The 24,793-nt window shown below is 45.5% G+C and overlaps 1 protein-coding gene and 1 long non-coding RNA gene across 3 annotated transcripts in view; one reads left to right on the top strand and one right to left on the bottom strand.

The window, feature by feature from the left end:
* DNAI7 (dynein axonemal intermediate chain 7) overlaps positions 1-24,793 on the bottom strand; it is a gene marked incomplete in the record, with an annotated part of 1,381,690 nt that overhangs the window by 285,079 nt on the left and 1,071,818 nt on the right. The window contains 2 exon segments of the mRNA XM_069628488.1: positions 3,402-3,616; positions 5,132-5,318. Coding sequence (XP_069484589.1) covers positions 3,402-3,616; positions 5,132-5,318 — 402 coding nt within the window.
* Positions 1-24,793, top strand: part of LOC138513543 (uncharacterized) — a 382,496-nt gene that overhangs the window by 198,391 nt on the left and 159,312 nt on the right. Inside the window, exons 4-5 of one of the 2 annotated variants that reach the window (XR_011281770.1) lie at positions 12,849-12,965; positions 13,284-13,419. This is a non-coding gene — a long non-coding RNA (uncharacterized lncRNA). Of the gene's footprint in view, positions 1-12,848; positions 12,966-13,283; positions 13,420-24,793 lie in introns of those variants that run through there. The other variant, XR_011281771.1, reaches the window with a different exon arrangement.

Here is a 24,793-nt window from a genome sequence, read left to right as displayed (position 1 = left end):
CCTAGGATATTGGACCGTGAGAGTGAGAAGAAGTTGTAGCAAGCGGAGAAGGGGGAAAACACCCTGAGTTGAGGGTCTGGGACCCTGAAAGTGACACTGAAGAAACTTTCACATCTATGGTCATATAAGGTAGGGCTTGGCAGGAGAGTAAACCAAGCCTACCCAGGAAGAGAAGTGCCGAAGACAGGTGAGGCTGGGACTTGCATGAATAAGAGAAATACATCAGTTGTTCATCTTCATAGTCACAGAACCTGGGAGGAAGGTGAACCAGGTTGGCTGTGCAATAGGTAGTACTTGGCAGAAGAGGGCACCAAGACTACCTAGAAGGAGAACTGTTGACTTAAACCCACCTAAGAAGGACAGTTGTTACTCCTCCTCTTAGTCACAGTACGGGGGAGAAGAGTGAAATCAGTTGGCTGTCCAAAGGAAAGAGAAACCTGGGGAAGAGAGACAGCCCATGTGATTGTGAACATTGTGGAAACATCTAAGAAAAGGGAAAACATTCTCTTAGCTCTTCCCGGAAGTAAAAAAAAAACAAAGGGAAAGAAGTAATTCCCTCTGCAACGTGTATTCCCTGTGAGAAATCAAGAGAAGGGAGACATTGGACTTCATTACAAGTTTAGTTTAGTTTAGATTCTTTATTTGTACCGTGCACCGAACCCTCGGGAAACTGGGCACCAAACTTGAACAGTTGTACAGACATACAATCAAAATTTACATCAGGCGGGAACATAAATAGCAAAAAATGAATTTCCAACAAGGCAGCAGCAAGAATAATCAGTGCGAATTGGCCAGGGTTACATAAAGGTCAGAGTCAGAGTAAGCTATAATATCAATTTGCTAGAGTTACAACAGGACATACATTGGTATTAACAAGCACAATATTTAGATGCTAGTTTTAGTGAAATGTTAGCGTCTCTTGCCGAGGAGCCAGTTTTTTACTTTAGTTCTAAAGGTCCAGAGCGCCGGTTCCATTCTAAGGCTGAGGGTTAGGGCATTCCACTGTTTGGCGGCAAGGACAGGGACGCTTGCTCCACCAGCTCTTTTTAGATTGAATCTTGGGATGGTAAGGCAATGCGAATACAAGGCTCTGGTGGGTCTGGCTGATTGGTGTTTGTTTAATTTTTCTGCCAGGAACTTGGAGGCAGAGTTTGATAGGCATTTTGTGGGTAATGACAAGTGAACAAAGGGAGATTCTATCCCGTATTGGGAGCCAGTGGGCGTCTTATCTGAAGCTAGTGATGTGGGTAGATCTAGGGATGCTCAGTGCAGCACTTAAGGTCTTATTTTGAAGGACCCAGAGTTTGTTGAGGTTCCGTTCAGAGATGCCAAGGAAAAGGGTGTTGCAGTAGTCAATTTAGGACAACACTAGCGCCCTGGCTAACGTAATGCAGCTGTTAGGCAAAAGGAAAGCCTTAAAGGCATTAAGCAGCTTGTTGGTATAAGCAGTCGTAGATGCAGTGGCATTCACCTGCTTCTTGAGTGAAAGGGTGGAGTCTATATAGACCCCCAAGGTTTTGATATCTTTGGCCACTTTGATCAGATTTCCATCAATCTTGATGGATGCATAGCGTGGATCTAATTTGTTTAGGCTTATTTGGGATCTGACAAGCAAGAGCTCAGTTTTCTCGTCATTGAGGCATAAGCTATCGTTTGCCTTCCCTGCCTGGATCTCAAGGTATATGTCATTGATCAGTTGGGAGTCATCTTCATAGCACCCTGACAGCGTAATGAGAACCTGGGTGTCATCAGCGTAATTCGTATATGTGACACCCAAGTTGTCAAGACGGTCGAAGAGGAGCTTAGTGAAGATGTTGTAAAGCGTTGGCGAGATGCGCGAGCCTTGTGGAACACCACAATAGATGGGAATTGGGTCAGCTGAGGAAGAGGGTGCAAAGACCCTAGAGGTGCAATTGAACAGAAAGATTGAATCCAAGTGGAAGCATTGCTAGAGAAGGCAGCTGCTGTGGACAGGTGATCGATAAGGATCTGGTGATTGACAAGATCAAAAGGTGCCGACAGGTCTAGCAGCAGGAGCATAGCCAGCTTTCCATTGTCCTTAGCCTCATCCATTTGGATTTTAAGATCCAGAAGGGCTGTTTCTGTTCCATGTCTTGTCCTAAAGCCCGATTGTCTGAGGCCCAAGAGGGTATTGTCCTCCAGGTGTTTCTGAATGTGTAGATAGGCCACTCTATCTAAAATCTTTAGGATGTAGGGAACGGTGGTGATGGGCCTGTAGTTAGTGGGAGTATTAGGGTCTATTTTTTTTTGTTTTTTTAAGAGGGGCAAGACCCACGCTTCCTTGAGGAGGTTGGGTACCGAGCTAGTCTCGAAAGAAGAGTTAATTATGGCAGTAATGAAAGGGGCCAAGTCCTTGGCTCCTTCTTGGATAATTGTGGCTGGGCATAGATCTCCTTGGCATCTGGAAGATTTGAGGCCTTTTATGATCTTTTCAACTTCTATGGGTGAAACAGGTGAAAAGGAGAAGGGTGGGCAGACAGGGCTCCTAGCGTTAGGGGCTGGGGAAATGTGGCATTCTTAGCCAGGCTGTTCTTTTTTTGCTCAATTTTGGATTGAAGCATAATAATTTTGTCTGCAAGAGCTTTCTGAATTTTTTCGCATCAATCTACGTCTTTCACACACGTTTTCGATGGTGGGGAAGGTGACTCGAGTTCCCTGAGGATACTGAAAAGCTCCTTGGTTCTGGATTTGGCGTTGATGATTCGGTTATCATAAGTCTCTTTCTTAGTGTTGAGATGGCTAATTTGTAGGAGGAGGCGGCCTCAAGCGTGTTATTGTAGAGGTCCTCCAGCTTAAGTCTAAGTATCTGGCTGGGTTTAAGATATTCTGGATCAGGGGGCGCAAGCTTTTGAGTATTATGTTTCGGATGTTTCTGGCGAGGACTTGTGGAGCGATGGAGGGATTTGGAATGGTAGGTGCATTCCCTTGGATGGTAAATCATAGTATATTTATTATTATTATTATTATTATTATTATTATTATTAAAGGAAATTTAATGATGGTCGGACCAGGCTGTGGCCTCGTTTTGGATGATTGTGGTCGAGCAGTTGTGATATGCCAGCCAGTCCAGATTCTGTCTTTATTATGCGTCAGTGCTGTGACGCGATGGTTGAAGCCGAGCTGGGAAATGGAATTTTCCAGAGATAATGCATTAGGGTTGTTAGGGTCAAGGAGGCCTAGGTTAAAGTCAAGTAAGGCCGTCTGTAAATAAGGTGCTGACAACAATGTTACTGGCACCTTTCTGGACAGGGTCACTCCTAGTTTGCCGTTAGGGTCTGTGAATACCGGCAGGCCTGACCTGCTGCTAGTTCAGGCCCCTACCAGCAGATAAATCACTGAAGCACTAGCACCGGTAAAAACTGTATTTTTAGAGCACTTACCATAATTTCGATTTTAACTTCTGTAAAAGCAGCATAGATGACAAAAGTAACTTTGTTCACACCTTTTGGTGTTAGCTCCCATGACTCATACGGCATATTTAGGTGTGCATCTTGGAATAGTGTGAATATATGAAAAGCCTCCATTTTAAGGGACATCTCTCTCTGTTCTTTTTTGTATATATGCTCGATAATACCATTAGTGGTCCAGTGTTTGCCTAAAAAAGAAATATAACCAATGTTAACAAATTGTCGTATATTTTTTTTAAAGGTATAAAATGCCCCTTTTGTACATTTAGACATATAGCACATGTTAGAGGCGGTTTTCATTCTTGTAACCCACAACTCAACAAACATAGCCATTATGTAATGCTTCCTTTGATGCATGCAATATTCCAAGTTCCTAAAGGTAGGCCATAAATTTCAGGATTCATTTGTTTAAGCACCATCAGGTTTTACTGCAGAGGATCATGCATATTTGCTTATTGAAGCATTAGAGCCCTTACCTTAGGGCTCTATTATGCTGTAGGTGACCATCGGCTAAGTTGGCGGTTCTGAGTTGAAGGTGGAGGTTTCTAACAAGGATGAAGGTTACCCAGCACACAACAGCGCTAGAAGGCAAGGGCTCCAGTGCTGTTCCAGCTTGTGCTGGGAGAAAAATAAGAAGCCTCATCAGGGGCTTGTTGTCAGACAACTCGTCAACGTCAATTTTTCCAGTGTGTACATGTCACAAAAGGAAGCTGGGAATGCAGCCTTTGCACGTGGTAAGAGCCTCCATTTCCAACGTACTGCTTGGCTAGGGAACTGCAAACAGTAAGGAGAACAAACTAGAACCATGAAACACGGTCTTCGATTGAGACAATTATGCTGTTTGAAGCAGACTATACTGTGTGGTAATGGCCCTCTTTCCCTTGGTAATGGCCGAGTTAAGCACTGATGGGTGAAGGGCCTTTACCACCTCATTAGCACCCATCAATGCCAGTCAAATATCTCAATGATATATATATATATTTTTTAATGCAAAAGTCGTGGCCGACTTTGTGTGGTGGAGGAGCTGCAGCATGGGTGGGGTGAGGAAAGAGTGCAGAGACAGTGGGAAGGCATACAAATGGGGGCTAGAAAGAGTTGCAGTAAGTCAGAGGCGCCATTGGGAGCGCAGAGTGGAAGAGCGACTTACCTGACGTAATGGAAAGCGAGGGAGGAAAAACGATGCAGAGGAACGCTGCAGTGATTGGTCTTGTACTGGGGACTTCACGTATTTTTGAAAAATGTACAGCAGATAATAAACCTTTTGGAATAATATGTTTTGCCCCCAAAAAGAGCTAGTCCCTCTCCAAGAGCCAGAAAGTTAGCATAGCATGTCAGGTTCTCTCTGAAAGATGCCAAAAGTGTTGGCTATAAAGAGACATAACAAATAGACCATTCAACAAAGCTTTGAAAAATAAATATGAATATGGTTAAGAGGCAAATATTTTAAAAGGCAACCTGGAGTAAATGATAGAAAAAACTAGTACAGAACAATGAAACAAGACAGGCAAGCACTGATGATTGATAAACATATTTGACAACAAAGCATTTCCATCCAACCATTTCTGTTAGCTTACATTAGGAGTCCTACTACGAGGGAAAACAACCAAAACATACAATGGTGTGTAGGCGGTGAGACGTTAGTGAAGGTGCTGAGAAACATTCTTATAGTTGTAGCTGTGCAGAGCAAAGAGTTATTACATTACCTTTCTTATCCCATCTTGCAATCTGAGGTTCTTCAAAAAAAATCACATTTTCAAGAAGTTTGAAATTAATCCCAACTGGGGGATACGCTGAAAGATCACTTTCTTTTTCTGGTTTGGGCCCACCATCGCTTACTGTGTTCGGAACATCGGGAGGATAAGGATACCTTTGCATTTCTCTGTCTAGTACCTGAAAATACAATCAAATTAAAACATGTCTCTACTTGTTTCTGTTAAATATGTTTACATTCTATGATTGCCAATGTGATAGTCATTTTTCTTTTCATCTTACCCATGGCATTGCAAATAGTTTTATCGACATGCCACAATGAAATCAACACAATCCATTATTTTCTCACCCTACAAACATGGGCACAACTTCAATCAATGATGCAAATTTGAGAAATAAATGTAAGAGAAAAAAAGGATGAGCTTTACAGTTTTGTATCAAAAGTAAAGATTACCAGCATGGAACATTGTAGGATAGGGATCTAGAAATGGAAAATATTATAGGGTGTCACATTTTATTTGACAACAATCAGAATCCTGGCATTGAGGCATATGAATTTTTTGAATGATTATAATATCAAAGTAATTATAGTATGATAAAGTCACATTGTGTGACCCTTCCCTTTTCACTCAAGGCGTTCTGCGGCCCAGTGATGTCCACTTATTGTGCAATGTCCACACTGGAGGGGGTACAAGGTGGATTCCCCAGAGCCCTCCACATGCCCCAGGCCATCCTATGTCATGGAGTCAGGATGTATCAATGTACAAACCACATTTTGAAGCCATGAGGTGGGATCTTCTAACCCCCACAGCCGGTTTAACTCCATTACAGTTTTCCTTGGAGAAGGACCCTCTATCTGCCCTCCATTTGATACAGTTACACTGTCTTTCTATTTATACAGCACCCTGGTGCCTCAAGATATAGTATCCTGTTCACATTACCATCTGTAATTAGTATTGTAGGTGAAAAGCCAACCTCCTACAGGGGCCGTGTCCACTTATCCACTGCATCTGGCAACCTTGGGACCCAGTGGGATACCAAACTAGACAACACACGAGCAAGCCTTCTTTCAGGTGATGTATTACGGCTAGATCTAATCAATAGTGACTGTGGTAAAAAGTCGTCAGAGAGCGTCCGGTTCACATGCAGAAAGACCAACATACAAATCATCTTGCTTGCTCCACAGCAGGGGCAAACTTCACCAGCATTATTCCAAAACCTCTTGAGCTCTAACCACATACCTTCGCTCCTTTGGTGGGTCTGTGCTCAAGCAAGTGCTCTTTTGCAATACTTAAAAATGGTGGGACAACCTCTTCAGCCTTCGCATGAAACCACTAAATGGCTCATTAAATAATCTAACAAATGGGGACGAGGAAATCGGATATAGGAAGCAATCCTTACCGAATCAAAGCATAATATCTGAGGAGACTCAATAGAAATGGGGAATAATCATTTAGGGGTTGGGATTAATAAGAGCTAGGAAATCAAGCACTTATAGAGTAAAATAAAAGGGGGTCTGGGAGTCTCTCTACCAGCACGAACACGGCCCATTGACCTGTTCTTGGGTGGATGGCCCTTGGGAGAGTCTCAACCAAGTCTTTAGCTCACTGTTCCTTTCACAGAGGAGAGGTATACCTGCAAATCAGTCCAGAACCGAAATGCTAGGCAATTCTTCTCTGAACAAGAGTACCAACAGCAACCCCAGACATGGGTTTCAGCCTAGTCGGGCCTCATCAGTGAGGTGGGGCTATGCCTCTCTAAGAGCAAGGGGTCCACATCTGGATTCCCCTGGTAATTTAGGGTGAGACCCAAAGTTACTTAATATGCAAAACAAAAGGGGGGGACTTCTACAGTTCCTTCTGCCCTTATTACACTTGACGCAGAAAAAGCGTTTGATTGCGTATCTTGGCTTTTTGTATTTCACTCCATTATATGGCATGGCCTTCCTCCCTATTTCATCGACTTAATAAAAATGTTGTATTGCTCCCTGTTTTCTCGTATTTTAATCAATAACACCCTATCTTCATCTTTTAAAATTGCAAGGGGCACTTGCCAAGGCTGTCCTCTCTCTCTCCCTTATTATTTAATCTTGCGCTAGAAACTTTACTTCAGAATATTCATTTACATCCCGATATCAAAGGAATTCTTTTAAATAATTTAGAAACTAAACTCTCAGTTTATGCGGATGATATTATTATTTACCTTTCCGAACAGTCCATATCCATTCCTAATTTAATTAACACCATTACTGATTACTCATTAGTTTCAGGGTACAAACTAAATCTAGATAAATCAGAATTTCTTCCTCTCACGCCGTATTGTAACAAATCTAACACCCCTTTATTTGGTTTTTCTTGGCAATCTTCCCATATTAAATATTTAGATCTGTTGGTTACTAAAGAAATAGCTTCCACTATTAATCTTAATACTGATTATATTATTTCAAAAGTTACAGAATTAATTGATAAATTATCTCCGCTCTACCTTACTTGGTGGGGCCGTTGAGATTCCATTAAAATGATAATTACTCCTATCATTTTATAATCTCTTTCGTTAATCCCTGTCACTATTAATCCTTCCTTCTTTAAAATACTAGATTCTATTCTATTAAAATTTATTTGGAATAATAAAACTCCCCGGATTGCTGCGAATAAACTAAAATTACCCAAACTCCTTTGTGGTGTCAAATTTCTGAACTTTCTTCTTTATCATAAAGCTCTTTGCATTGAAACAACTTACTACAGTGATTTTTCATGAATCATCCCCATATAACATGCCTCAATGGTGCCTATTAGAATCTTGTATTATTTCACCTCTTTTTATTTCACATTTCCTGATTACCTCCTCTTGGCCGAAGATATAATTCTTTCCTACTCTCCATCGTATGAAATATGTTTGGAATAGTTGTTCTACTAATGCATTTTATAGAATTGAATTTCTTGACTCCTTCTTGTGGTTTAATAAACAAAACTCTGCCAAATCTCATATTGATGCCATTACCAGATGGTATTCAGCTGATATAAAGTTTGTAAAACAATTATTCCAAAATGACAATGTAATCCCCTTTGACAATCTTTGTACTCAATATAATATTCCTACATCGGCCATTAATTCCATTCCTCACTAACTAATTCACTGATTAAATACCAATCTACTTTCAAACAAAAGTCTCCCACTCCTTTATTTTACATTTTAATCAACAATCCTTCTAATAAAGCTACTATGTTTTATTCCTTTTTAAATGATCCCGAATCTCCAACTACACTTAATATATCTACATTTAAAAATTGGGAATTAGATTGGGATTTTCATCCTTCGCATGACTTTTGGGGTAAAATCTGGAACACATGTCATTTTACCACTTCTGCTGCCTATCTTTTGCAAACATATTTTTTCATCTTACATCGAGCCTTTCTCACCTCACAACGTATTGCCAACAAGTTCCCAATCACCTCAAATAAGTGCTGGTCTTGTAATTAACCTAATGCTGACTTTTCACATATGCTTTTTAAATGTAACTTAGTCTATTCATTCTGGACTAAAGTGTGGTGACAAATGCAATCGACTTGTTCATTCAATGCTCCACTATGATATGATATGATATGATATGGCATTTGTAACGCGCCTATACACAATAGAATTTGATAGTCGGTTCATTTGTTATTCCTGTTATTAATCAAGATGATTGTTCCAATGTATTCAATCTATTTATAATGATTGCTTTTCATAACATTACTAGCAATTGGAAAGATGCTTCTAAACTTTCATATATGTTATGGTGGAATTCTATTTGTTCTGTTCATCGATTAGACAATTTTTTTGCATCAATGAATACCTCGTCACACAAATTTAATAAGAAATGGAATAAGTTTATCTTGTGTTTAAATCATATGAATTAACTAAATAACCCATAGCTCATTGAGTACATCGGTCTTACCCCTCCTCGCTCCTGTTTCTTGTTTTTTTGTTTGTCCACTTCATTTTATTGTATTTGTCATTTTCCCCCATTTTGTATGCTATGACTTGAATTTTACTTCCATGATTATTATTACATTCTCAGTTCCATTACTTCAATGTAATCTTCATTGTTATTCATTACTGTTCTTAAAATACATTATGGAAGGTTGTGAATTTGTTATTGTACCACTGTTTAAATTGATATTGGTCTCAAGCATTTGTATTATCATTATAACAATAATAAAACTATTTCAACTTAAAAAAAGAACATCAGTGCATGTCTTAGGTGGGACATTTTTCTTTTAAACTTATTTGGGTATTTTCAGGTGTATGCAAATATCAATTTCTGTTAGACCTATACAATGCTGTTTGACATGTGATGGCTGTGAAATCACCGTAGATCAAGCAACAGTAGGCAAGGCAAAACTAATATGTGGGGTTATCTACTATGCATATTTTGTTTATTTTTTCCAAAGGACCCCAGAGAATATTTGAGGGTAGACATTTTTTCAGGAAATAATTATCTCCAGTTATATACAATTACTAATATATTTCTATGCTATTAAACCAATGTGATGAATTGGCGATTATGGAAAATTAGAATTACATGAAATGCACACATCCCATTCTATGCAATCATTTAGCCCCTTTAGATGGCTCTTTGTCATGAATATCACTTTTATTTCTCCTGCTTTCCCACTGATATTGTGGTAAATCATTTTAGTACTGTCCATCTTATATCCCCATCAGTATGCGATTTCTCCAGAAAATGCTGTACTAATGGGGCTGTAGTAATTTGCCTGTGTGTACAGCTATGATGTTCAATGATGTAAGTCTTATTTTTCCTTTCATTTTTTGCTGATGTATAAACGCTCAGATGGGCACCAGATGCCGTCGATAACCAATGGAATATTACAGTTGGTGAAACCTTTGTGTCCAAGGTCTAGCAAAGGCCAATATGCATGGTTTCCAGGCACTCTGCTGGATATGAAAGAGAGTGAGTGTGTTTGATTAGTTGGGAGGAGATGGAAAAGCAAGATTTTAGTGTTTTTGCGAGGTTTCAGATAGGAAGTACCCTGAGCTCTGCGTGCTTGTAAGCTTGCTATGTGTGTAGTATAGGAGGCATCAAAGGTGTTGTGCCCAGACGGACAGCCTCATGCCTGTAGGGTGGGGGTTTGTTGACCAGGGGATCAGTCTGTCAGTTGTAGTTAGCAGTGTATGTTTGTGATGTTTGAAGTATAGGGTGAGGGTGTTTATGTTTAAAACTGTGTGCAAGTGGCTGGTTTGCATATGTGTGTGGTATGGAGAGAGAAATTAAGGGTTAGTCAAAGGGTGCGGTGTGATCATTAGGTTTATGAAAGGTTTTCAAATTACTGGCCTTGCTCTTTGTTGCATTATGGTAAAATGGTGTTTGGCTTTAATGGTTGATGCGTGAAGATATACTGTGTTAAAGCTTAGTTATTCTAGGAGACACAGAAGGCATTCTCTTATGGTTTTTGCATTGCCTTGAAGTGATGTCTTCCAGTCATTTTAGTTTCCTGAGTGCCATGAAATGTGTTGTAGGCAGAAGGTTAGGGGGCACGTAAGCTGTTCTCTTGGGTTGTGTCTGCGCATGAAATTGAGGAGTGTAGTTTTCACTGCTTGATGGGTGTAGGATAAAACCTTTGTTCTGTTAAGCATTGAAGAGCCAGGTTTTTAGACTTTTCCTGAATTTCAGGTGGTCCTTTAGAGTGTGGATGTCCTTTGGTAGCACATTCCAGCTTTTGGCCACCACAGTGGAAAAGGCTGAGCCTGTTTTTTTCTCAGAAAAAAATCATTTAGTTTCTAAAAGTATGTTGTTTCTTGATCTTAGATCTCTGGTTGGTTGGTAGAGTGAGATTTTGTTTTGGAGGAATTCTTCTCCTTGACCTTCAAGTGCTCTGTGGGTCGATGCTGAGGGCCTTAAACTGGATCTGTTTTTTCCTTGAAAGCCAATGAAGTGCTCATACAGCTGGTATTATATGGACCCTCCTGCTGAGTCTGATTAGGCATTTGGCTGCTGTGTTTTGGATCAGTTGCAGTTTCTTTGTGAGATAGTCCAGCATATCCAAGTAAATGCTGTTTGTGCAGTAAATTCTTGGAACAATCAGGGAGGTGATGGCAATCCGCTGTACGCTAAGGAGAGGTAGGGCAGAGCTAATAGAAGCACATGTTGACTGGTGTGTTTACTTCGGGTTGCAGGGTGAGCATGTTGTCCATCAAACAGACTACCGCTATCCTCTTTGGCCATCTTGCACTGCCCCAGTGACTAGAATCTAGACGCAGATTGGACACCTTGGGCCTATACATCTACTGTTACTAGTTCATCAACCTCTAGGTACTGCACTGACATCCCCCAAGATGGAGATCCCAACTCTTGATATACCCCCTCTCCGACCCATCCCTAGCTGCCCCGCATCATACCCACCCCATCCCTCCCCCTCGCGGAACATGGCCCGCGCTCTAGCACCCAACTTCACGATCCACCCTCTATCTCCCACCTGATCGCAAACCACGTCCACTCCCCCGTACAACAATACATCCAGACGCCGCCCGTCCACTCTCCTACCATCATCCCTCATCCAACTCTAAGATCAGAGGAGCACTCTGGCACACCAAACAACTGCCCCTCAAGCGATTAACTACCTTCCCCCATCAATACATCCAGACGCTGCCCACCCACTCTCCTACCATCATCGCTCGATCAACTCTAAGATCAGAGGAGCACTATGGCGCGCCAAACAACTGCCCCCTCAAGCTCTTAACCCCCTTCTGCATTCCACCCTAGCACATCGACTTCCACTCTCCCTCTGACATCTATTGAAAACTCCCTAATACACCACGCCCTCTATCGAATTCCCAAGCCAGAGGAGCCCTCTGGCCCTCCAAACAGCCCAAATCCACCTCCACTTCCACTCCATCCTTGTGCCCTCTGAAGAACTCCCTTCCCTCTCCATCGACCTCCCATGCCCCCCACTCATTCCCAATTAGCTAACTGAGGAACACACCACCCCCCCGGACCAACCTCCCATACCACCCCCTCCAATCCCCATAACCCCTACTCAACCCCCGCCAACAAACCTCCCCCTTCATATCCCTTTCCCTCTCTGAATGTAGCGTGTCTCACCCTTAGTAGAACAGTAGCCTTATCTCCCTCCCCCTCTGACCCCCCCCACCTTCTCCCCCATTGAGATTTCTAGTTTAAGTACTTTCTTAACCTCGATCCGGGTTAATTCTCTGTTACACTTTTTCACAGATCATCATCTGCGCATTGAGACTCGTAGTGCACAAGTGCACTGTATTTGTTTTGCCCGAGTTCCTATCCTTACAAACCCACTGAAGAAAGCGCATTGCCAGCACGCTGTGCCTGACAGCTCGCGCACCATAACTGCTAAGCGTATACCACAAGGTATTTTTTTCATCAGCTAACACTTTAGTTGTGGATAGTATTGTATCAATATATGTTGTTTTAGTATTCCTCTCAAGCTCACACTTATATCGTATTCTCTAGAGTGCTTTGCTGACTCTTGATGAACGTTGAACAGAAGTTACACAGTGTTTAACGTGAATTAACCCCGAATATATCAAGCTTCCACGCCGTTCGAATATTTTCTCCAGCACTTGCCACTCCTCTTGTACACTCCACAGGTACTACATTTCTTCTAGTGCCTAGGGTTGAACTTACCTTTCATCATAGTTTGATTTCTACTCACTTGTTCCTCATTTTTGTTGCAGCTGTGTCTTCCTCTTGACTACAGCAAACTATATTTCCCGTGGAGGATCTACACATCGCTTGATTCACCACCAAGGATCTCTATCTGCACCCGATGCCCTCGAACACTTTGCTTACTGGTAATTATACTTTCTTATATCTTGTCCTATATGGCTCCTTTACCTACCTACATTCTTTCTAAACACTTTTGAACGACGACTTCTCTTGCACTGGACTAGAAACGTCTCTCTGAACCTCTTCTCCTCCCCTCACCCTGAATTTAACTGGGAATGAATGTGCCCTTGTGGTACTAGATTAATTACAATTTCTCTGACAATGTAGTCTGTTCTGGCTCACAGATGAGACTGAAATGTACAGCATGAGTTTAATGAATTACCTCAAGGTATAAAAAACTTGTACAAACGTTCTCCCCTTTGTTTTTTTCCTTTTGTATGAAGAATTCAATTTTGGCCATATGAAGAAGAGGAAAGTATCCTCGAAACGCATCGCCACATGAATTGGATTCCACCATTGTTTCAAATTTATTGTGACCTACTATTGCACTGCTTTGCTTCTTGAATTTGTAAATGTTTCTCCTTTTGAAATATTGTGTATTTGACACTTTAGATATAAACGTTTTCTATAGAAACACACAACTGAACTCTTTGGTTTATATGTTTTTTGTATTAATATGAGAAAACAGTAGTGGACTTAGTCCAAACATCCTAAAGTGTGCAGGGGACGGGAGGGTTCCCTTGTTGAATCCTCATTCCAATTGTCCCCCCCACCTTCTCCCACACCCCTAAGGCACCAAAACCCACGAAATGGGGAAACCGTGACTGGTCCTCTCCGCGACCCTCTACTCCTCACTAGTTCTGCCTCAGCCCACATTCCCAGCCTCTCCCTCCCCAAGCACACTCCCCTCTTCCCTTCCCCAGTTTCCACCCCCCTTCTCTTGACTTCTCACTCTGTACACCTAAACCCCTTTCGTCCCCAGACTCATTCCAAAATGTGCCCACCTAAAACCCCTCGCTCCATCCGACCCATTCACCACCCTCCCAACCCCCCTTGACCCACCCCCTGTCTCTCACATTCCTACCTCCGCCTGCCTACTCTTCCCGTCCCCCCATCAATGTAAGCCTCTCAGCAGACACTCAGGCACGACAGGCACCCAGCCCCTCCCGTACCCCTCCTCAACCTGTCTCAACTCCCCTGAATGTTCCTACTTCACCCACCACCCCACCGGGCAGCGATGTCCCTCAAGCTCCCACTCCTATGAGCACCATGAAATCCACATCCCCTCATGGAGTCACATGCATCCTCTTTAATACCCGCTCGGTAGCAAAAAACAGACACAGCATCTTTGACCTCCTATCCTCTGACAAGCCCAACCTCATTTCTATCACCAAAACCTGGTTCTCCAACGACTTTGCCCCTGTAGCACACAAAGCTTTCCCCCCAGGCTACTCGCTCATCGCCCATAATGGACCCTACAGAGGTTGCGAAGTGGCAGTCCTCTTCAATAGTAATTTCTCTGTCTCATTTGTCGAAACCCAGACATGCATTGCCTCCTGTGAATCCCTTCTAGTAAAACTATCTCTACCACCGACCTTCACCCACAGCTTCCTCTTCATCTACAGACCCCCTGGATACGACAGATATTTTGCCAACAACCTCTGTGATTCAATAGCTACCATTCAAGTAAATATCCCATCTCTTACACTCCTAGGAGACTACCATATCTGGTTCAATATTCCCAACAACCCCATGGCTCATCCGCTAGTCGACAGTCTTGATGCGCTCAACCTCTCCCATCATACGACTGGTCCAACCCACTCAGGTGGGCACACCCTTGATGCAATCCTCAGCTCCCATGACCTGGTTTATATATCCGGTCCCAAACTGCTCATCTGGACCGACCACTATGCCATCCCTTTCTCTATCCACACCCCTGCCCCTCCTCCTACAGCTCCCCCGGCCCACACCCAGGACCTCAAATGCTGTAACAAAGTCATGGTCCTTCCCGACCTAGCCGAAGCCCTGCTTCTTGGCCCCCCAGCAACGCTCCCCCCGATAGAGCCTTAACCATCGACTCTTTCGACTCCTGGCTTAATGACTCACTAATTTCTCTCAGCCCCTCGCGCCCCGCTTCCTCACGCAATGGACCGTCCCCCAAATGGTTCACACCCTTTCTGAGGAATGCCAAAAAACTAAATAACTCTATTGAACGCAAATGGCGAGCATCTAAAACCGATCTCAGCAGATCCATGCTCGCCCTGCACCACCGTAAATACAAAGCTGAAATCCGAAAGGCCAAAAAAGTCTATTACAATAAACAAATTCTCAACTGTGACAACCGCAGCAAAGAACTCCACATGATCATATCAGAATTCATCAAACCCACTTGCTCCTCTACCCAATCCACCCTCACTCAATCCCTTATGCGACTCCCTCTCCCTACACTTCTACAAAACCGCTCTTGACAGGACGTCATCCCTTAACACCAAACTGCCCCCCCCATCAATGACCCCTCCTGATCCGATTGCCCGAATGCCCAATTTCCCTACCTTCGACTCCTTCAAACCCATCTCCAGAGACAAGTTTCTTGACCTACTATCAGCCAGCAAACCCTCCAGGTTGCCCCTCAACTCCTGCCCAGCCTCTGTCCTGAAAGAAATATTCTCGTCTACCTGCGCAGGAGAACATGCAGGAGCCATTCTAAATGAATCCCTCACTTCTGGCATCTTCCCTGGTGCCTTTAAAATAGCCCATGTCACGCCACTCCTAAAAAAGGCATCCCTTGACCCGCTTGACCCCAAGAATTACAGACCGATCTCCAACACCAGATTTCTTGTGAAACTTATCAACTGGACTTTCTACTCCCAGCTCAACTCCTTTGTTGAATCCAACTTCCTCCTCAATCCCGCACAATCAGGCTTCAGACAGCGACATGGAACTGGAAGCACTCTGATATCGATCTGGGATGATCTCAAGGTCACTGCAGACTCTGAAGGCTGCGCAGCATTGATTCTCTTCGATCTCTCCGCAGCCTTTGACACAGTTAACCACTCAATCCTCCTTGACCGCCTTCACTCCCTTGGAATCCGTAGCACTGCTCTCAAATGGATCGCCTCCTTCCTCAGCAACAGGAAACAAATAACCCTCATCTGTACTTCTGTCTCAACTGCTCGCTCGGGGAACACTGGAGTACCCCAAGATGCATGCCTGTCTGCTCTCTTGTTCAACATCTATATGACCACTCTACCAGGAATCATCTGCATGCACAACATCTCCTGTTACAACTATGCTGAGGATACCCAAATTATCCTAAACATTCCCAAGTCAGGCACCAACCCCCTTCCTGACCTTGATGCCTGTCTCTGCGATATTGACCGATGGATGACAATAAACCACATCCTTTTGAACCCTGATAAAACCGAAATCATGGTGTGCGGCAATACTGCCCTTCTACCACATCCACTCCCATGGCCCCATCCCACCTCCGATATAGTGAAAACCTAGGCTGCACTATGGACTCAGGCCTAACCCGCTCCCGTCAAATCAACAGCGTGTGAAAATGCTGTCACTACCACCTCAAACTTCTCAGATGCATTTTTCCCTACCTCTCCTACCCGAACAGACTTGCTGCAATTATGTCTATTGTGATGTCGAGACTGGACTATGCCAACTCCCTATACCTAGGAGCTCTGGCATACCAACTGAACAAACTCCAAAGGACTCAAAACGCTGCTGCAAAACTGTTCCTTGCACTGGTTATAAGATACCACATCTCACCAGCTCTCCGAACCCTCCACTGGCTCCCAGTCGGATGAAGGGCCACCTTCAAGAACCTATACATCACTCACCGAACAGTGCACAAAACCGGCCAATTAGACCTACAAGAAAAGATAAACCATACCTCCCATACCGCACCCTGAGATCAAGCACCGCCCTCCTTCGAGTGATTCCAACCTCTATTTCTGTTAGGATCAGAGGATCTGCCTTCTCAACCTTGGCCCCAACTCTGTGGAACTCGCTTCCCCCACATATTTGATACAACCAAGACTATTTGAGGTTCTGCAAAGCTCTACAAACATGGCTCTTTCGGTAATACCGACACGACCACCTGAAACGACTGAATCTTGCATCGGGATGACTAATGCTCAATGAGATCCCGAGCAATGACGCCACTGAATACGAAAACTAAGTCAATATTAAGCAAGCGCACGCTTGAAATCCGAATAGCGAGCTCCTTAGATCATAACTCCACCCAAACACTCATCTCCCATATCACTATGCTTACTCTCTACTCTACACCATCACACAATTAGAGTGCAGCTACACCCCTCGATCAATTTCGGCCTAGCTGCTCGCATGGGAACATTACCCCATGAACACCTTATCATTCTAATTAAACGCAGCTACACCCCATGACAAACTGGCCTAGCTGCACACAAAAGCATCCTACACAGGCCTAACGCAGCCAGAACCCAGTCCTGGTGTCCACTCCTCCAGACTGCACACATTCAACAGATATCAATACCACCACACCTAATGCTAGGATGCAGCTATCATCAGACAATTACATCAGCTGCACACATAACTGGTGCACCCAATCTCCCTATGACACCTAACTCTCTCAACTGACCTGGACTACGGTCCCCGAGGGTGTTCAATTTACCAGCGCTTTGAGGTCATACCAATGATATGTAGAGCGCTGTATAAATGCCAAATAAAATAACAAATAACATAACAAAATGCCTAGGTTCTTTGTCACTTTAGAAGGTTTAGGGCAGTTACCCATCTCCACAGGCCATGGTACAGGTGTTTCAGGTGTCGTGTGAGCTAAGATGATCATTATTTAAGAATTTGGTTGTCATCTGTTCATTTATTCATGTGCAGCAGTTGCTGCGGGTAGCGCTGGAGGTACCATTGTTTGTCATTTTGTCTATGTTCTGCGTGTCATCCGCATAGTTGTAACAGGTTACTCCATAAGAATGTATGATCTTTATCAAAAGGGTCATAAAGATATGAAAGAGGAGCAGCGAGAGATTTTATCCCTGGCGGACTCCATAGGAAATGGGTTGTGGGTTTGAACTGAACATTGAAACTATTGTTGATTTGGTGCCTCTCATAGGTTTGAAACCAACATGTGAGCAATTGATTAAGTTATTAGACTCTACATGCTCCAAGATAAGTCTATATACATAGATCTCTAGAATTGTAGCCAGGTATGGTATGTTAGAGATAGGACGAAAGTTTGAAGCATTTTCTGGGGCTCCAGCTGTGTTTTTTTAGACGTGGTTTGACATAGGCAGTCTTGAAAACGTTTGGTGTCATTCCTATTTCGAGCAAGCAGTTAATTAATTTGCAAAAGAAGAAGCTAGTGTTTCTCGTTGAATATGGGGCAGGGGTCAATGGGAGATCAGGCTGTGTTGCTAAGTTTCAACAACATTTTGAAGTCAGCTTTGCATATTGGTTTAAAGCTATTCATCAGTGGGGTGTAGGCTCAAAGTCATTGAATGGGGTTTGAATATCGCTTCCAATTCCATTCCTTATTGCTGTGTTGATGTCTTGCTGTATGTTTAGTACTTCGCTTCTGAAATGGTTGGTGATTTCATGACATCGTTTTTGGATAGCTGAAGGTACTTTGCTTCAGAAAGCAGGGTGTCTCACCTCATTAATGATTTGGTAAAGTTATTTCTCTGGATGAGGTTAATTATTGATTTGCTCAGAATAGTAAAGATTTCTGATTTGTCATAGCCTATCTGTCCATGGTAGGTGATCTTGTGTTGTGGGTTGTAGTGTTTCCTGAATGTTTTTCCAAGTATTTGATTTCTTTTTTTCAGTGCCTGTAGGTGGGGTGTGAACCATCTTGCTGAAGTCTTTTTGTACTGAGAGGGTGATAATCTTTAGTGGCAAGAGGGTTTCTAGTGTTTTGGTTATGCAGTTTTCAAAAGTCATTACATTTTCCTCAGACAGTGGCCCTCATTACGACCCTGGCGGAAAGTGACTGACCGGACCGCCACAGCGTAAATAGCGTTTCCGCCATTGCACGATGGAGCAAAGTGCGGCCCATTCCGACCCATCGGGCACGAGCACCATGGCATGGCGGAAGTGCAAAGTCCGCGATGGCGGAAATGACCCCAAAACGGCCCACACCGCCGACGTACGGCGCCCTAGGTGCAATACCGCCACCCATCTTAGCGGACACCGCAGTGAGCGCCAACCGGAAAGTACGGTGACCGGAAATATACGGAAACAGAAGTAAAAACATGGGCCCGGAACGGGAAACATCCCGCCGTACACCTATAAAACCACAAAATCCACACAACCACTAAAAACACTACCCTGAGACACACCCCAACCCGTCATCCACCCTAGCGAAACCAAGAAAAATGGGAAAAGTAGCGAAGAAAGCGTGCGACCGCAAGCGGCAGGTCCACTTCTCCCGTGAGGAACTCACCGTGCTAACAGAGACCCTCCAGGAGAATGCCGCCGCCGTCTTCTCCACGCAAATGACCAGGACGGCACTTGCGAACAAGAAGGCCATATGGGCTCTGGTGGCACAGCGGGTAAGTGCGGTGGGGACCGCACCCCGCAACCCACAGCAATGCAGAAAGCGATGGGACGACCTGCGGATACGCGTCCGTAGCATACTTTCTGCCAACCGCAACATTGCCACAGCCACCGGGGGAGGATCGGAATCACCCATCAAGTTGACCCCCTGGGAAGAAATCTGTGCCTCCACCATTGGAATGGAGAGTATAGAGGGAGTCGGAGGGATGCAGAAAGGAGTGCAGACATCCGAAGAATCAGGTAGGTGGCCCAAATAAAACAATGCCAAATCCACAATGTCCAATCATGTGAAGTACCATGTGTCCACATAGTGCAACAGAAACACATGGCCAGGAGAACGTCCACACACATTGGCCTGATAGCGCACTTTAAAACACACAATAAATACATAAATAATTAAAAACCCCAAAAACACCCACTACACGTGCAGCAGGCACACCCTAACTGCAGGCTGCCAAACAACTGCACCCTCACTCCACACACAAATGAAAGCACCTCCAAGGCCCCGACCCAAATCACCCTCAGGTACCACCCCAATGCATGTGATACAATGCCATTCCAATTCCCACAGACCCATTAATAACGCTCGCCCTCCTTTACTCCACCACAGGGTCCGATCCAAACGACGAGCTTCAGGACACCCCTACCAGCACACCTGCAAAGAGGGCCAAGACCAACGGCCAAAGACCCTCCACCTCAGCTGCACGCATCAAGACACGGCAGCAGCACAAATCAGGTGGCAGCACAGAGGAGGGAACATCAACAGGCACCCCAGCAGCCAGCATGCCCACAACAGCAGCACCACAGGTCCCCCCAATGGATGCCACAGAAGGAACTGCCTCTGGTGGCAGCAGCACCATAGGTGACACCCCATTAATGGCAGCATGCTCCGACACAGAAGACGGGGATGTCGAAGTCAGATCCATCCATGACCTGTCCCAATCCCCCTGTCTGTCCCATCCCGTACACCATGAGGATACCACGCAGGGGCACCCACAAGACGACGACTGGCCATCCCCCACAAGCCCTGTGGCAGGGCAACATGAGGCGAACAGCCACTCTGTGACACCACCGCAAATGGCCATGGCCCAGCAGAGGCAACAGTCCCTCGACCAGTTAATTGTGCAACAGCAGCAACTGGCCACGCTCCTCAAGGACCATGCCGATGAATGTGGGGGCACTAAGGCAGACATAGAAACATCAACTGAGACACTTAGGGCAGAAATGGAGAGAAGTACAGAGACACTAAGGGCACAAATGGAGAGTAGCACCGAGAGCCTGAGAGTCCAAATGGAGAGTAGCACCGAGAGCCTGAGAGTCCAAATGGAGAGAAGCACCGAGAGCCTGAGAGTCCAAATGGAGAGAAGCACCGAGAGCCTGAGGGGGGAACTGCATGCAACGTCCAAAGACGTATGTGCCGAACTTGCCGCAGTGCGCCGTGTGCTCACTGAGCTCTCACAAACCCTTAGGGACATGCATGGACGTGAGCAGGCAGAGACATCATCCGTTGCAAGTTCCGTCCAGGGCAGCCCCCAACGTAGATCTGGGAGGAACCTGCGCTCCACAGGCAGGGGTGCCCCTGATACCCGCAGAGGGGGCTTGCAATAGCGACTGCCCACTGACAATGAGCATCTTTGGACACTGGTGTTCGGGGGGGAGGTAGGAGGGTGGAGGGGGTGTGTTGGGCTCACTTGGGTGGCGGGTCGATAGGGTGTTTAACATGATATCACATATGCCATAAACAATGCACGATCAACCAATGAGATGTGTGGACAATGATCTTTGTGTACTAGGCCATCATAGGCGTACAGTCCATATTGTGCATGTACCAGACACACACAGTGCCACGAGTACCGTGTCCATGTATCAGCCACCAGGCGTGAGTGCTAGAAGCATGCATCAATGAGATGCTGACGAATGTCACGGCCCTCCTGTGCCTCGCAGACTCCTTGAGGTGCTGCCACATCCCCACCCTCATCCTGACCATCTTCAGGTGCTTGCAGTTCTGCGTCAGGGGGCATGGGCACATTTCTACGTACGCATATGTTGTGTAGCATGACACATGCCATCACCATCTTTGCAACCTTCTCATGGCGGTACAGGAGTGCCCCGCCAGACCTGCTGAGGCAGCGGAAACGAGTCTTCAGTAGGCCGAATGCCTGTTCAATGACTACACGGGTACGTGAGTGGGCATGGTTGTAGTCCTCCTCATGCTGGTCCCGTGGGTTCCGGACTGGTGTGAGGAGCCATCTCTTCAGTGGATATCCAGCATCACCTGTATGTGGACGATAAACGAATTATGTGGAATGCCATTGCTACGTACGCACACCCCCCCCCCCTTCCTGCCAGGTCATTGCCGCATCACATACCCCACATCATCATGCTTGAAATGAGACTCACCGAGTAGCCAGGATCTGTTCCCTGCGTGTCGCTCCATGTAGCGTGGTATTGTAGAGTTCCTCAAGACCATAGAATCATGGGTTGATCCAGGGAATCGGGCACAACAATGTGTAATGATCCTGTTGGAGTCACACACCATTTGTACATTCAGAGAATGAAATTGTTTTCGGTTGCGGTACTGGGCCTCCATGGCATGTGGGACGACCAATTCCACATGGGTGCAGTCGATGGCACCAAGGCAACCCGGTATGCCGGCAAGTGCATGGAATCCCACTTTTGTGTTGGTAATTTCCTGCTCCGAGCGTGGTAGAGAGATGTAGTCGTCTGCGTGCTGCAGGAGGGCATCGAGCACTTGCAATAGTGTCCGTGAGAACAGTGGCTGAGAAATGCCATGCAACTGTCCGACTGTGTGCTGGTAGGTGCCTGTGGCCAGGAAGTGGAGTACAGACACCACCTTCAGTAGGGGTGGGATGGCGGTTGGGCTATCTATCATGCTGACAAGGTCAGCCTGTGTCATGTCCACAATGGCGGCTATGGTGTCCCGGTCCAAACGGTAGAGGGTGTGGATCTGCTCATCAGTGAGGTTGAACGGATGTGCTCGGAGGCGTGGGATTGCGGGCTGCCTGCGTGGTGGTAGTGGCTGTGCTGGCGGCCCTTGCTGGCCCTGCCTTGCCCTCCTCCTCCTCCTGCGTCTCCTCCGTGCGGCCGGTTGTAGTTGGTGTTCGTCTTCTTCTTGGAGTTGGAGTACTTGCAGTGCTATCAGGTCCCCCAGGGCCAACATCGCGAGTCCTGCCGGTAGCATTTCGGAGTGGGTGTGGTTGTGGGAGGAGACTGGGTGTGCAATTTATGTGTTTTCAGGCTGTATGGCCTCCACCTGTGGTGATTCATTCCACCTGTGCAAGCTGCTCTCCCCTTTGGCCGAGCACGTCCCGCACACAACGCTGCAATTCGAGGAATGGCATCTTGCTATTACAATCATGTATTTGTACCCGATGGCCGTGTAACATTGGTTGATATGTTCATTCGGCTATGGTCCCATTGTTTCACATACAATCTTTGCAGTCGCGAACAGACTTGTGAAGGGTCAGTGGAACGTAGTACTCGAGTAACGGTGGACCCTCATGCATCACTGTACCGAGTTGCAACGACGGGCGGGGCGTCCCATTTGTGAGTGAAGGCAGTTGCCATTTTCACACACAGCCGCACTAGATGGATTAATTTGTGATTTCAAGCGGCCACAGATGCCTTTTCGACGTGATGTTGCAAATGAGGAATTCGAAGGGCGGCGCTTTCGGTTATCAGCTAGCGGCGAGGAGATGCCCACAGGTCTGACTGCAAATATAACGTTCTATTGTTCAATGTCCTTGGGACAGGGGCCATGGCGAGGATGCAATGATTGATATGAATAGTTTGGGATGCGCAATAGCGAAGTGGACGGTGAGGCCGGACGTTCCCAAATACATGTTACTTCACAACACTGGAATGACGGGCTGGGGCACAGTGGATTTTGCAGGCTGCATAACGCACAGACTCAATGGAAATTTCACATGTTATGTGAGTATGGAAACAGGCGTTTTCATTACGGGATGAGGGAATGATGTATGGATGCATGGACAGATGATTTGATACAGAGTTTGCCATGTACAGGGCTTCTTGGAATCTATCCGCCTCCCCTGCGCTATGTGATGCAGGGCTGCCATAGTGGGACCATCGTCTATCTGGCCTTGTTGAGCCCTCCCTGTCTCGACGCGCCTTCAGACACTTGTGTCCATGCACGTTACCAATCCCATCTGATGGATTCTGTTTTCACAGACGCATGCACAGGTACACTCGTTTGTGATGGTGTTTACACCTCGATATAGATAGTTATGAGTCGCAAGTGGTTTTGGGGTGGTGATGATCCTTTGGAGTGGGCTAGCATGCATATGGCTGTGGATTTAGTGTGATCATTGAAGTGAGTTGTTCGAATGTAGTTCTGATGGCCATTCTGTTCTTTTTCTTTTCTTTTGGTTGACAGGTATCTCCTCCCCTTTTGCCACTGCCATCTGTATGCCACTCCTGCAGATGGCTTTTACTCCCGACACCTGCTGCTTCGTGTTAATCAGTGGAGCAGCATTACGATCTTATGGGACGATCGCCAATGGGCCACATGCCCTTACGCAGTACTAGTGGCTCGGAGCAACATTTCGGCCTTTCAGCTGGACTAGTGCCTCCCCATTGGGATGGCCCTGCGGTTCTGTGCGCTTCCATGTTGCCTTTTCGTACGTGAATGTGGCTCTGTGTACCATGAAGGAACAGGGCGTCACACAAGAAGTAGCTGGTCATTTCTTGCGGATGCAGCCCACAATGGTGAAATGTGTTTTGGAGTTCATGGCCTAATGGCTGTATGGGCTTGGTGAATTTGTTGTGCATTACATTTCTATTCTGATATGGGCCGTGTAGCGTTCTTCTTTGCAAGTGATGTGGCATATTCCTATTTGGGGAGCGATGTATTGTGAGGAGATCTGCATTGGGTTCCAGCTTCGGAGTATAGTTGCGTGGTACTGTGCTGGGCGCGTTTGCCTATGAAGCCCAGTGAGGTCAGGGATGAGGGCTGCCAATATGACTGTTTGAATGATGTCATGCTCAGGGGCGGGGGATTAGGTTTTGTGTAACAGATGCCGGTCAGCCAGGTGGACTGGTGGAATGATGTGATTTTCGGAATATTGCTGGTCACAGGTGCCTGTGTTTGCGTGCGTTTCTTGGTGGGGGACTGTGGTCATGTCCATTGGAATGGCTTCTGTATTCGTGCCATCTGTGCCCTGCAGCTCCCATTGGCCCCTCTTGAGATTCTTTTGTTCGTTGGCATGCATGGGTGACTTGTACATTTCACTGGTTGCATTGTGACTTCATTGCACCTACGGGGAGTTGTACTATGTGGGCAGGGAGCGGTGTACAGGCACTCAGTGGGGCCGTTTACGGTTGATTCGCGATGCCGTACTTCTCACCA

This window comes from Ambystoma mexicanum, chromosome 12 (genome assembly GCF_040938575.1).
Source record: "Ambystoma mexicanum isolate Mex_15411 chromosome 12, UKY_AmexF1_1, whole genome shotgun sequence".
In the NCBI taxonomy this organism is placed as follows: Eukaryota; Metazoa; Chordata; class Amphibia; order Caudata; family Ambystomatidae; genus Ambystoma; species Ambystoma mexicanum.
The sequence above is the reverse complement of the archived record's forward strand: the minus strand, read 5'-3'. Positions and strand labels throughout refer to the sequence as shown.